Genomic DNA, 15,165 nt, shown 5'->3' with positions numbered 1-15,165 from the left:
GGTTGGAACACACAGGGATAAGGTGGCATCACACTGGGATGAGGTGGCATCACACTGGGATGAGGTTGGATCACACTGGGATGAGGTTGGATCACACTGGGATGAGGTGGCATCACACTGGGATGAGGTTGGATCACACTGGGATGAGGTTGGAACACACAGGGATGAGGTGGGATCACACTGGGATGAGGTTGGATCACACTGAGATGATGTTGGATCACACTGGGATGAGGTTGGATCACACTGGGATGAGGTGGGATCACACTGGGATGAGGTTGGATCACACAGGGATGAGGTGGCATCACACAGGGATGAGGTGGGATCACACTGGGATGAGGTTGGATCACACTGGGATGAGGTGGGATCACACTGGGATGAGGTTGGATCACACAGGGATGAGGTGGCATCACACTGGGATGAGGTTGGATCACACTGGGATGAGGTGGCATCACACTGGGATGAGGTTGGATCACACAGGGATGAGGTGGCATCACACTGGGATGAGGTTGGATCACACTGGGATGAGGTGGGATCACACTGGGATGAGGTTGGATCACACAGGGATGAGGTGGCATCACACAGGGATGAGGTGGGATCACACTGGGATGAGGTTGGATCACACTGGGATGAGGTTGGAACACACAGGGATGAGGTGGCATCACACAGGGATGAGGTGGCATCACACAGGGATGAGGTGGGATCACACTGGGATGAGGTTGGATCACACAGGGATGAGGTGGCATCACACAGGGATGAGGTGGGATCACACTGGGATGAGGTTGGATCACACAGGGATGAGGTTGGATCACACTGAGATGAGGTTGGAACACACAGGGATGAGGTGGCATCACACTGGGATGAGGTTGGATCACACTGGGATGAGGTGGCATCACACTGGGATGAGGTTGGATCACACTGGGATGAGGTTGGAACACACAGGGATAAGGTGGCATCACACTGGGATGAGGTGGCATCACACTGGGATGAGGTTGGATCACACTGGGATGAGGTTGGAACACACAGGGATGAGGTGGCATCACACTGGGATGAGGTGGGATCACACTGGGATGAGGTTGGAACACACAGGGATGAGGTGGCATCACACAGGGATGAGGTTGGATCACACTGGGATGAGGTTGGAACACACAGGGATGAGGTGGCATCACACAGGGATGAGGTGGGATCACACTGGGATGAGGTTGGATCACACTGGGATGAGGTTGGATCACACTGGGATGAGGTTGGATCACACAGGGATGAGGTGGCATCACACAGGGATGAGGTGGCATCACACTGGGATGAGGTGGCATCACACTGGGATGAGGTTGGAACACACAGGGATGAGGTGGGATCACACTGGGATGAGGTTGGATCACACAGGGATGAGGTGGCATCACACAGGGATGAGGTGGCATCACACTGGGATGAGGTTGGATCACACTGGGATGAGGTTGGATCACACTGGGATGAGGTTGGATCACACTGGGATGAGGTGGCATCACACTGGGATGAGGTGGCATCACACTGGGATCAGGTTGGATCACACTGGGATGAGGTTGGAACACACTGGGATGAGGTGGCATCACACTGGGATGAGGTTGGATCACACTGGGATGAGGTGGCATCACACTGGGATGAGGTTGGATCACACTGGGATGAGGTTGGAACACACAGGGATAAGGTGGCATCACACTGGGATGAGGTGGCATCACACTGGGATGAGGTTGGATCACACTGAGATGAGGTTGGATCACACTGGGATTATGTGGGATATCACACTTGGATGAGGTGGGATCACACAGGGATGAGGTTGGATCACATTGAGATGAGGTTGAATCACACTGGGATGATATTGGATCACACAGGGATGAGGTTGGATCACACAGGGATGAGGTTGGATCACACTGAGAAGAGGTGGGATCACACTGGGATGAGGTGGGATCACACAGGGATGAGGTGGGATCACACAGGGATGAGGTGGGATCACACAGGGATGAGGTTGGATCACATTGGGATGATGTGGGATCACACTGAGAAGAGGTCGGAACACAGGGATAAGGTGGGATCACACAGGGATGAGGTTGGATCACACTGGGATGAGGTGGCATCACACTGGGATGAGGTGGGATCACACTGGGATGAGGTTGGATCACACAGGGATGAGGTGGCATCACACTGGGATGAGGTGGGATCACACTGGGATGAGGTTGGATCACACAGGGATGAGGTTGGATCACACTGAGATGATGTTGGATCACACTGGGATGAGGTTGGATCACACAGGGATGAGGTGGGATCACACAGGGATGAGGTGGGATCACACTGGGATGAGGTTGGATCACACTGGGATGAGGTTGGAACACACAGGGATAAGGTGGCATCACACTGGGATGAGGTTGGATCACACTGGGATGAGGTTGGAACACACAGGGATAAGGTGGCATCACACTGGGATGAGGTGGCATCACACTGGGATGAGGTTGGATCACACTGAGATGAGGTTGGATCACACTGGGATGAGGTGGCATCACACTGGGATGAGGTTGGATCACACTGGGATGAGGTTGGATCACACTGTGATGAGGTTGGATCACACTGAGATGATGTTGGATCACACTGGGATGAGGTTGGATCACACTTGGATGAGGTTGGATCACACAGAGATGATGTTGGATCACACTGGGATGAGGTTGGATCACACAGAGATGATGTTGGATCACACTGGGATGAGGTTGGATCACACTGAGATGATGTTGGATCACACTGGGATGAGGTGGGATCACACAGGGATGAGGTGGGATCACACTGGGTTGAGGTTGGATCACACTGAGATGAGGTTGGATCACACTGGGATGAGGTTGGATCACACTGAGATGAGGTGGGATCACACTGGGATGAGGTTGGATCACACTGGGATGAGGTTGGATCACACTGGGATGAGGTTGGATCACACAGGGATGATATTGGATCACACTAGGATGATGTTGGATCACACTGAGATGATGTTGGATCACACTGGGATGAGGTTGGATCACACAGAGATGATGTTGGATCACACTGGGATGAGGTTGGATCACACTGAGATGATGTTGGATCACACTGGGATGAGGTTGGATCACACTGAGATGAGGTTTGATCACACTGGGATGAAGTGGGATCAGACAGAGATGAGGTTGGATCACACAGGGATGAGGTCGGATCACACTGGTATGAGGTGCTATCACACTGGGATGAGGTGGGATCACGCAGGGATGAGGTTGGATCACACAGGGATGTGGTGGGATCACACAGAGATGAGGTTGGATCCCACTGAGATGAGGTTGGATCACACTGGGATGAGGTGGGATCACACTGGGATGAGGTTGGATCACACTGGGATGAGGTGGGATCACACTGGGTTGAGGTTGGATCACACTGAGATGAGGTTGGATCACACTGGGATGAGGTTGGATCACACTGGGATGAGGTTGGATCACACTGGGATGAGGTTGGATCACACAGGGATGAGGTGGCATCACACTGGGATGAGGTTGGATCACACTGGGATGAGGTGGGATCACACTGGGATGAGGTTGGATCACACAGGGATGAGGTGGCATCACACAGGGATGAGGTGGGATCACACTGGGATGAGGTTGGATCACACTGGGATGAGGTTGGAACACACAGGGATGAGGTGGCATCACACAGGGATGAGGTGGCATCACACAGGGATGAGGTGGGATCACACTGGGATGAGGTTGGATCACACAGGGATGAGGTGGCATCACACAGGGATGAGGTGGGATCACACTGGGATGAGGTTGGATCACACAGGGATGAGGTTGGATCACACTGAGATGAGGTTGGAACACACAGGGATGAGGTGGCATCACACTGGGATGAGGTTGGATCACACTGGGATGAGGTGGCATCACACTGGGATGAGGTTGGATCACACTGGGATGAGGTTGGAACACACAGGGATAAGGTGGCATCACACTGGGATGAGGTGGCATCACACTGGGATGAGGTTGGATCACACTGGGATGAGGTTGGAACACACAGGGATGAGGTGGCATCACACTGGGATGAGGTGGGATCACACTGGGATGAGGTTGGAACACACAGGGATGAGGTGGCATCACACAGGGATGAGGTGGGATCACACTGGGATGAGGTTGGAACACACAGGGATGAGGTGGCATCACACAGGGATGAGGTGGGATCACACTGGGATGAGGTTGGATCACACTGGGATGAGGTTGGATCACACTGGGATGAGGTTGGATCACACAGGGATGAGGTGGCATCACACAGGGATGAGGTGGCATCACACTGGGATGAGGTGGCATCACACTGGGATGAGGTTGGAACACACAGGGATGAGGTGGGATCACACTGGGATGAGGTTGGATCACACAGGGATGAGGTGGCATCACACAGGGATGAGGTGGCATCACACTGGGATGAGGTGGCATCACACTGGGATGAGGTTGGATCACACTGGGATGAGGTTGGATCACACTGGGATGAGGTGGCATCACACTGGGATGAGGTGGCATCACACTGGGATCAGGTTGGATCACACTGGGATGAGGTTGGAACACACTGGGATGAGGTGGCATCACACTGGGATGAGGTTGGATCACACTGGGATGAGGTGGCATCACACTGGGATGAGGTTGGATCACACTGGGATGAGGTTGGAACACACAGGGATAAGGTGGCATCACACTGGGATGAGGTGGCATCACACTGGGATGAGGTTGGATCACACTGAGATGAGGTTGGATCACACTGGGATTATGTGGGATATCACACTTGGATGAGGTGGGATCACACAGGGATGAGGTTGGATCACATTGAGATGAGGTTGAATCACACTGGGATGATATTGGATCACACAGGGATGAGGTTGGATCACACAGGGATGAGGTTGGATCACACTGAGAAGAGGTGGGATCACACTGGGATGAGGTGGGATCACACAGGGATGAGGTGGGATCACACAGGGATGAGGTGGGATCACACAGGGATGAGGTTGGATCACATTGGGATGATGTGGGATCACACTGAGAAGAGGTCGGAACACAGGGATAAGGTGGGATCACACAGGGATGAGGTGGGATCACACTGGGATGAGGTTGGATCACACTGGGATGAGGTGGCATCACACTGGGATGAGGTGGGATCACACTGGGATGAGGTTGGATCACACAGGGATGAGGTGGCATCACACTGGGATGAGGTGGGATCACACTGGGATGAGGTTGGATCACACAGGGATGAGGTTGGATCACACTGAGATGATGTTGGATCACACTGGGATGAGGTTGGATCACACAGGGATGAGGTGGGATCACACAGGGATGAGGTGGGATCACACTGGGATGAGGTTGGATCACACTGGGATGAGGTTGGAACACACAGGGATAAGGTGGCATCACACTGGGATGAGGTTGGATCACACTGGGATGAGGTTGGAACACACAGGGATGAGGTGGCATCACACTGGGATGAGGTGGCATCACACTGGGATGAGGTTGGATCACACTGGGATGAGGTTGGATCACACTGGGATGAGGTGGCATCACACTGGGATGAGGTTGGATCACACTGGGATGAGGTTGGATCACACTGTGATGAGGTTGGATCACACTGAGATGATGTTGGATCACACTGGGATGAGGTTGGATCACACTGGGATGAGGTTGGATCACACAGAGATGATGTTGGATCACACTGGGATGAGGTTGGATCACACAGAGATGATGTTGGATCACACTGGGATGAGGCTGGATCACACTGAGATGATGTTGGATCACACTGGGATGAGGTGGGATCACACAGGGATGAGGTGGGATCACACTGGGTTGAGGTTGGATCACACTGAGATGAGGTTGGATCACACTGGGATGAGGTTGGATCACACTGAGATGAGGTGGGATCACACTGGGATGAGGTTGGATCACACTGGGATGAGGTTGGATCACACTGGGATGAGGTTGGATCACACAGGGATGATATTGGATCACACTAGGATGATGTTGGATCACACTGAGATGATGTTGGATCACACTGGGATGAGGTTGGATCACACAGAGATGATGTTGGATCACACTGGGATGAGGTTGGATCACACTGAGATGATGTTGGATCACACTGGGATGAGGTTGGATCACACTGAGATGAGGTTTGATCACACTGGGATGAAGTGGGATCAGACAGAGATGAGGTTGGATCACACAGGGATGAGGTCGGATCACACTGGTATGAGGTGCTATCACACTGGGATGAGGTGGGATCACGCAGGGATGAGGTTGGATCACACAGGGATGTGGTGGGATCACACAGAGATGAGGTTGGATCCCACTGAGATGAGGTTGGATCACACTGGGATGAGGTGGGATCACACTGGGATGAGGTTGGATCACACTGGGATGAGGTGGGATCACACTGGGTTGAGGTTGGATCACACTGAGATGAGGTTGGATCACACTGGGATGAGGTTGGATCACACTGGGATGAGGTTGGATCACACTGAGATGAGGTTGGATCACACTGAGATGAAGTTGGATCACACTGAGATGAGGTTGGATCACACAGGGATGAAGTTGGATCACACTGGGATGATCTGGGATCACACTGGGATGAGGTTGAATCACACTGGTTTGAGGTGGGTTCACATCAGGATCATGCCCGATCACGCCAGGATGAGGTGGGTTCAAACCAGGATGAGGTGGGTTCACACCAGGATGAGTTGAGTTCACACTTGGATGAGATGGGTTCACACTGGGATGGGGTGGGTTCACATTGGGATGAGTTGAGTTCACAATGGGATGAGATGGGTTCACATTGGGATGAGGTGGGTTCACATTGGGATGAGGTGGGTTCACACTGGGATGAGGTGGGTTCACACTGGGATGGGGTTTAATCATACTGGCATGAGGTGAGATTATGGTGGGTTCAAACCAGGATGAGGTGGGTTCAAACCAGGATGAGGTGGGATCACACCAGGATGAGGTGGGTTCAAACCAGGATGAGGTGGGATCACACCAGTATGAGGTGGGTTCAAACCAGGATGAGGTGGGATCACACCAGTATGAGGTGGGTTCAAACCAGGATGAGGTGGGATCACACCAGGATGAGGTGGGTTCAAACCAGGATGAGGTGGGATCACACCAGGATGAGGTAGGTTCACACCTGGATGAGGTTTAATCATACTTGCATGAGGTGAGATTATGGTGGGTTCAAACCAGGATGAGCTGGGATCACACCAGTATGAGGTGGGTTCAAACCAGGATGAGGTGGGATCACACCAGGATGAGGTGGGTTCAAACCAGGATGAGGTAGGTTCACACCTGGATGAGGTTTAATAATACTTGCATGAGGTGAGATTATGGTGGGTTCAAACCAGGATGAGGTGGGTTCAAACCAGGATGAGCTGGGATCACACCAGTATGAGGTGGGTTCAAACCAGGATGAGGTGGGATCACACCAGGATGAGGTTTGCGAGGTTTCACATACGGATAAGGTTGGTTCACACCAGGATGAGGTTTAATCACACTGGCATGAGGTGAGATCGTGGTGGGTTTACACGAGGATGAGGTGGGTTCACACCAGGATGAGGTGGGATCATGGTGGGTCCACACCAGGATGAGGTGGGATCATGGTGGGTTCACACCAGGATGGGGTTTGCACTATAACAAAACCAATCTTCAATAGGCCTGCATCAATAAAGGCGGCAATTCCATTTCCGTAAACATATGAATATGTTAGTTGAACGATTCTGACAACATCATAAGCATGTATTTCTGTAACACTATCAAACAGTTATGGTGCCAAGGCCAACTTGCACAAAGCCATCTTAGCGCTAAGATTATCGTAAGTCTATATTAAAGTATGGGAGTTACGATCATCTCAGCGCTAAGATCGCTTTGTGCAAGTGGGCCCAGGAGTTCACGAAAAGGTGATCGCATCCTGCCCCATCGGGGCACCCGCCACAAACACATGCAAAGTCAGTTATTCACCCAAACATGTAGGACGAGGCAAAATAAGGAATTGCATTGGACATCATTTTTGTCACTGATACGTCACATGTGGAAGAAAGTATTTTGAAGCAAGTATTGTCGATCTACCCACAGTCAGGCGTTGAATAAACAAATTGAAGAGTGCAGGATGGTGTTTTAATACCCTAAGGTACGGTGGCCCATAAGGGACATGGAGTCTGTTTTTCAATATTTTGAAAAATCACTTACTGTTATCGTAACCTTTTGCAAATTAACACGATTTGTCATACAACTATGTGATCAATCAGGTTACGATAAAAGTAAGTGAAATATCAAAATATTGAAAAACAGACTCCATGTCCTTTATGAGCCACCGTATTAAGGTTACCACGTACAATGTAAGATTGATTTGGGGATTAAAGAAGTGCGTGGAATGAGCGTTCAGTGATAACCTTAGCCAATCATTTTCACAGACTTTGGGGACGAAATCAGTTTTCACTGTAACTGCACTTCTAAAAGAGATAGTAAAAATATTTACTTGGGTGTTACTTGGTTGTGGAATTAGCTATACATATAGGAAGGCATTCAGATATTGTGAAATCTTTGAGAATCTGCACCTTGGGTAAACTGGAGCCCTTAACAACGAATACTGTTCTTTTTTTTTTATCATTAAATGCCCAGTATTTATTGGTGCTAGATATTTGATAAATATTTTCATGTTTTGATGTCGTGTGATAAAAGTAGTACTGTATATTTGAATAAATTGCAGTTAGATAACAAAGCACTCTAGTTAAGAGCACCTCTTCAGCCGCCAGCATAGACACGGCAACCTGCTTCATTGTGTGTAGGTGTTCATGTGTATAATCAATCTCGCAGTATTGTTAGTAATGAATTAAACTGCATGCGATGTATATCGAGCCCTTGTCATCATACACTACAGGATAACTGAATGTAGCCTTTTTGCCCCGGCTGTTTGTCGATCTATATGGGGCGAACATATCGAGGTACGTGACACTGGAACGCTAAGCATCAAGAGGACTGGACACAATGGCGGCAAACTTCCACTCAAATTCACCGTTAATTCAAGATCTGCATTCCATGGAATATCGGTAAGAGCACTTTACAATAATTATCAGTTTTCAGAATGATAAATAATAGAACGAACTTACACTGTCAGTCAAAGCAGTTCAATATGACACCGCACCTTGGCAATTGCAAACAGTTCAAATTAGCATACTGCACGTCAAGAATAATATAACATTGTACCCATATATTATAGTCAGTTGGCCACCAGCAGAAAAGAGGCTTAGTTTAGATTTTCGTTCCCACATTTCCCTGTATACCTTAAACCTTTTCTATTGCATAAAGGAGGTATTTGTACACAATTTACATTGGGTAGTAAGCTTGCAAGTGTGTGCTACATCAACAAAATCTACTACCATATCTCAATAAGCAATTTTTGTCAAAATTGTTTTTTGGGGGGCGGGGTAACATTGTATACAATATCTCAGCCCCTAGGTAATATATTTTCATTTTGTTTTCTGTGTAGGATAGTACAATGGTTAAGGCAGATTTTAATACCCAGTTATAGTGGTTTTATTGTCACAATTCAATAAAATTAGTGTTTTATCTACTCACAAGATTTGAAAATGAAGTAAAAAAATATGATTTTTACCAATGTTTCCACTGAGAATTCGAATAACAGTTAAATGAAACAAAATGTGTGCCAAATTCAGATAACCAAACATATTACCTGTAATCAAAGACATAATTTGGATAGTTTAATGACTTAATAAAAATGTTACAGCCAATATTGTCAAATTATGCATTTTTCCTTCAATTTATGCAATTTTGACTCCATGAAAATTCACGCACACACATGCAAGCTTACTACCCAATGAAAATTGCGTACAGATTCCTCCTTTATGCAATAGAAAAAGTTTAAGGTATACAGGAAAATGTGGGAACAAAAATCTTGTTTTTCACCCCTAGCCAAATGATTATTACCTAACAAACCTGATACTTGGAACATTAGATAAATTACATATTACTCTTTAGGTTATATATTGTTAATTACATTAATGAAACGGACAAAATCGTCAGTACAGGCCAATGGAAAAAAAATCGTTAGTACAGGACAAAGGACAAAATCGCCAGTGTAGGAGAATGGACACTATTGATGGACTGCTTTGTTATTAACAATCTTTGGGAACAATCTTTGATTATGTAGCATAGACCCTTCAGATCCACGCACAGATGTTTGTGCAAACTGCCTGTTGATTTTACAACACACCATTGCCTAGAGCAACGCGCAACTGCGACTCAGCGTACCTGCTGTTGCCAATGGGAATCAATGACAACTGCAGGGTTCTCTTCTCAGTTGCTTCAGATGAATGTTTCTGACTGAGGTGAACGATATTATTTACACCGACAACTGCAACGCGGCACTGCGCCAACAGGTAAACTTGCCATGAAATTGAACTATGAGGTAATGGAAGGAGATGAAGTTTCAAAGGCTGTTTTGTACAGCCACCGTGTCTAGGTGCTGCTGCAGGCTGTGGGTCTATCATGATATTGTTCAGGTAAGAACACGTTCTGTTAAAAGGTTTAAAGGAATATACAGCTATGTAGGTGTGGGGTGTGTCTCGTGTTGTTGTGATTCTTGGCGCCTGGCGCTATGTGATAGGCACCTACTATGGTGCTCAGGTATTACAATAAGTACACCTTGCTTTTGTCTTCATGCGTAATATAACGATATTATGTAACGTGTTCTGGTAGGAAATACGACTGTTTAGAGTGTTCTGGTGTAACACGCAACCTGTTACAGATGTTTAAACGAAGTGTTTTATTATGAGGGTCTCTCATATAGGGCTAGTTTGTTATTGGTATAGGTATGCTGTCTACCATTAAGCATCAGTGTTTTATTGGTATACATACGTGTGTGAGTCTGTCATTTAGGATCGGGACCCGTGAAGATTTCGGGGTTGAATAGGTCTTCAGCAACCCATGCTTGCCGTAAAAGGTGACTAACGGGATCGGATGGTCAGGCTCGCTGACTTGGTTCATGCTTGTCATCGATCCTAATTGCGTGGATCGGTGCTCATGATGTCAATCACTGGATTGTCATGTCCAGACTCGATTATTTTACAGACCGACGCCATATAGCTATGCGGCGTTAAACAACAAACACATAAACAAACATTTAGGATCGGTATTTTATTGGTATAATTTTGTGAGTCTCTCATTTGGGGTCAGGGTTTTAATGGTATGCGTTTATGGGTCTGCCATTTAGAATCAATGTTGTATTGGTATACGTGTGTTGGTATGCCATTTAGAATCAGTGTTGTATTTGTATGCGTGTATGGGTCTGCCATTAAGGATCAGTGTTTTATTGATTTACGTGTATGGGTCATTAAGGATTGTTTTATTGGAATGTATATATGGGCCTATCATTCAGAGTGTATATGTGAATGGGATATACTAGGATATTACTATGTTCGACATCATCTGACAACTTAGGTACAGAACATATAAGACACACAGGGATGACGGTATATAGTCGACATCTTTTACTAACTCGAGTATATATCATATGATATATACTAGGATGACGGAATAGTCGACATCTTATACTAACTCAGGGATGGTGGTATAGTCGACATCATATACCAGCTCAGGTAGATAATATATAATTTGCATGTTAATACCAGAAAGTATGTTACAATGGTCCTCATCGTGTGTCAGCTCAGATTAGGAACACAAGGACGTTGCTTTTATATGTGACCAGCTGATACACCCACACGCATGGTATTTGTATTCCGGTCATACTATCAATTTCAACGATTGATCAATCGATGGACTTAGTAGACTTTTGTTTTCATCCCTTTTCAGATTACGGAGGCGGCGACTACGGACGTTGCTGCTGTACGTCGTCAGTATCAGCCTCATCGTCGCCGTGCTCATGCGCATGCGCATGAAGAGGAGTGAAAAGGGTGCCCAATCAAAAACTCATATTGAACCACCAATCGCTAACGAAGTCATGAATGACGTCACTGTACCGGAAGTCCATCACGTGGTGTTCTTGAAAGTTCACAAAGCAGCAAGCTCTACCGTTATGAACATATTTATGAGATTTGGAATCTCGCGTAACTTGAACGTCATGGTTCCGAAGACATTAAATGTATTTAGCCAATCTACGTACCTACATCAAAGTCAGTTTCTTCACTACTCCCCCAGCGGACTGTATGACATCCTCTGCTGCCATGTTGTATACCGGAAGACGTCCATTGCGCCATATTTCCCGGCCGACACGCGGTATATCGGTATAGTGAGGGAACCGTTCCAACAATTCCTATCAGCGTTTCATTATTACAGACATTTATCATATCTGAAAAAGATTTCAGGGGATAACCCGGTGTCAACATACCTGCAAGATCCATTAAGATATGAGCCTGGCCACGCCCTTTCTTCGTACACAAACAATCGGATGACCTTCGATTTCGGTTACCCGTTCAAAGAATATAAGAACACTTCCTACATGTATGACTATGTTGATCAATTAGTGTCAGAACTGGACTTTGTAATAGTCGTAGAATACTTTGACGAATCTATGTTGATGCTGAAACAGCTACTTGGGTGGACGTTAAAAGATATGTTGTATATCCCGCGCAAGTACGGGGAAAGACGGAACACACTGACATTTACAAGAGAAGACAGGGAGCGACACAAACAGTGGGCAAGGCTGGACCATATTCTGTATAAACGGTTTTTAAACATTCTTCTAAAAAAGCTAGATCAAAAGAACAAATTATTTTACGAGGAACTGGACACCTTTAAAGATTTAAGAGTGAAAATGGAACATTTTTGTACAGCGACAAAGAAAGAAGAACTGTTTCTACCTAAGACAACGTGGAACGAAAATTTTACTGTCAGCAGAAAAGATTGTGACCTCATGCAAATGAATGCAGTACCCCTCATTAACTTAGTGAGAGGGAGGTATATTGCAGAGTGAGTTGCATTTAACGCTCATTTGACCGATATCCCTGCTATATCACGGTCTCGGCGTGGTGTGGTGAGAAGCCCGGTCGCAAGGGTTCAGCACGAAAATGGTATTTTACAGATCAAGATTCATAACCGGATCTAATCTGAGATTCGGGCACCCAATCACTGGGAACTGGTCAACTCCTGTCCTCGGTATGTAAAAGAAAAGGAGGACAATTAATTTGAGATCTACGTGCATGTAATTTCGTTTATCTGCCATTTCGTTGTCCTTTCAACGATTCGAATTTTTAAGCAACCGATTCTTACTCTTTTATGTAACCACGTGCTGTCCGTGTGTTGACACTGTGCCATGCCTTGCATTTGCCTTTGACGACGAAATAACAACTGCCAGTAAATGGTCTTGAATGACTACCAGAGACTTCTTCGTCCTCTTTTTAGTATGGCACCTATATCACGTGTATGTATATATACGACGAGTCCTACGAGAACTGAACAAGCTCATCTGGTTCGAAACACCTGTTGTCCTGAATGTTACGTAACAGCGTCGCACAGACTATGATGACTCCTCAGACGCTGTATATCAATGTTCACACACCGTGTGTGCTTTACTTGTGCGTTTTGCCGACAAATAAGCGCTCAGCTGTAGCGATTGCTTTTTAATCTATTGTGACGCGAGAATCTCCTCTTTTAATATTACATAATGAGGTATGTACCTTTCCAGCAAGACTCGCATGGTTTGATCATGAGGGCCTGTACAATAAATGCTATTATAACAATGTCTCTCTTTGTCATATATTTCTTGTTTGACGTCTTGAAGCTCCATATGACCTATTTGGAGGGGTTCATACTTCCACTTAAACGTCGTCAATGACGCGATTTAGGTGGTAACACTGAGGTACCAGCAAAATACATTTCATGGGCATTTGTGTTACAATTTATTTTACAAATGTCACATTTTCAATGGTAAGGGCAGGTTACTATTGCACCAAACATTCCACAGTTATACAGCTGGGTGAGAATAAACGCTTGTTTCAAGGGCAGAAACCTTTGGAGACACAAATAATGACGTCACTAATACCCCGAATACGTGGATCGTTCCTATATATGCAACCTTTGCTATGTCTGGAAGAGACTAGATTATTCAAGAAATAGACGGAGTTTTTATCGTATTATTAACACGGGGAAAATGGACAAAGTTTTACAAATATTTCATCACGTAAATGCCTTCTATTGAGAATTAGAAATGATCAAATAAGGGAATATTACAACTAATAGACGAGGTTGCAGTATCTTCAACCTGCCAAGAGTCACACCGATAACGCACATCGTTCAGGACCAGTATCTCTCATTGTGCTGGTCAGATAGAGTTAGGCAAAAAAAAATGTCAAAACATCTGTCTGCATCTACAGCTGTTTATCATCCACTCTTATCTAGTCGCATGTAGCACCTATACATTCGTGGCATACTAGCAACTGGTAAGCTATTATTCTTACATGACAGTGTCCTGATTTCAAAGGCACTATCAATTTCCTTGAAGGTGGTTCCCTATCACAAGATGTCAACCAGGGGAAGGGGATCCAAAATACTGCTCATGAGTATGCAAATGTAATGGTAAATACTTTGCTATTTCTATCAGCCTCTTGCTCGCAAGATGGAGGCAACTGATGAACCGTTAGCGCTTTCCAAGAGCCTCCGAAGTGATGCTTTTCTCTTATACCATGATTCTCAAGCAGGCGGTAGTCACCATGGCGCTGACAGAGTATATGGTGCTCTCAGACTAAAGTGGTATTGGCCTGGGATGGACAGGAGGATGCAGGTACCCAAGGTAAGTGACAATCAGCAAGATGGCCTGAAAGATGACAGGACCACGTCACAATCAGAGGAACAGCTCTGAAACAACGGTCAACAATCCCACACTTCCTCGGACCACGGGGCAACAGATACCCAAAGTAGTTGACAAGTACCGTATTCGACGTAATAAGCGCCCAGGGCGCTCTCAAAATTGGAAATGGGGGGCTCTTATTAGAATATTATTTTGGTGGAAAAAAAACAGAGTTGAAAGATAAATTTCGTGGTTTATGCTGACAGCCTGAAATGTTTATGTACGACAGATATATTTTTCAAGAATTTAATTGCCCATAATTAAGTGTGCATATAACACACAAGTGCGTAT

At 46.2% G+C, this 15,165-nt stretch overlaps 2 protein-coding genes across 3 annotated transcripts; one reads left to right on the top strand and one right to left on the bottom strand.

Annotated features, from left to right (window-relative positions):
- Positions 1-6,018: 6,018 nt before the first annotated feature.
- LOC139452005 (DNA-directed RNA polymerase II subunit RPB1-like) lies at positions 6,019-6,920 on the bottom strand. The gene is made up of 2 exons (XM_071233284.1): positions 6,837-6,920; positions 6,019-6,627 (listed from the first exon to the last, which is right to left on the bottom strand). The coding sequence occupies exons 1-2, from the start codon at positions 6,918-6,920 to the stop codon at positions 6,019-6,021; spliced, it is 693 nt and encodes a 230-aa protein (XP_071089385.1).
- A 2,031-nt stretch (positions 6,921-8,951) lies between these two features.
- Positions 8,952-13,745, top strand: LOC139452596 (galactosylceramide sulfotransferase-like). 2 transcript variants are annotated; one of them, XM_071234122.1, is made up of 2 exons: positions 8,952-9,100; positions 11,883-13,745. In XM_071234122.1, the coding sequence occupies exons 1-2, from the start codon at positions 9,039-9,041 to the stop codon at positions 13,000-13,002; spliced, it is 1,182 nt and encodes a 393-aa protein (XP_071090223.1). In that variant the 5' UTR covers positions 8,952-9,038; the 3' UTR covers positions 13,003-13,745. The 2 variants fall into 2 exon arrangements, with proteins under 2 accessions (XP_071090223.1, XP_071090224.1); XM_071234123.1 differs by lacking the exon at positions 8,952-9,100 and adding an exon at positions 10,462-10,573.
- The last annotated feature ends 1,420 nt before the right edge of the window (positions 13,746-15,165 follow it).

Source organism: Haliotis cracherodii, unplaced genomic scaffold (assembly GCF_022045235.1).
Source record: "Haliotis cracherodii isolate W230 unplaced genomic scaffold, xgHalCrac1.p SCAF_9, whole genome shotgun sequence".
Taxonomy (NCBI): domain Eukaryota; kingdom Metazoa; phylum Mollusca; class Gastropoda; order Lepetellida; family Haliotidae; genus Haliotis; species Haliotis cracherodii.
The sequence above is the reverse complement of the archived record's forward strand: the minus strand, read 5'-3'. Positions and strand labels throughout refer to the sequence as shown.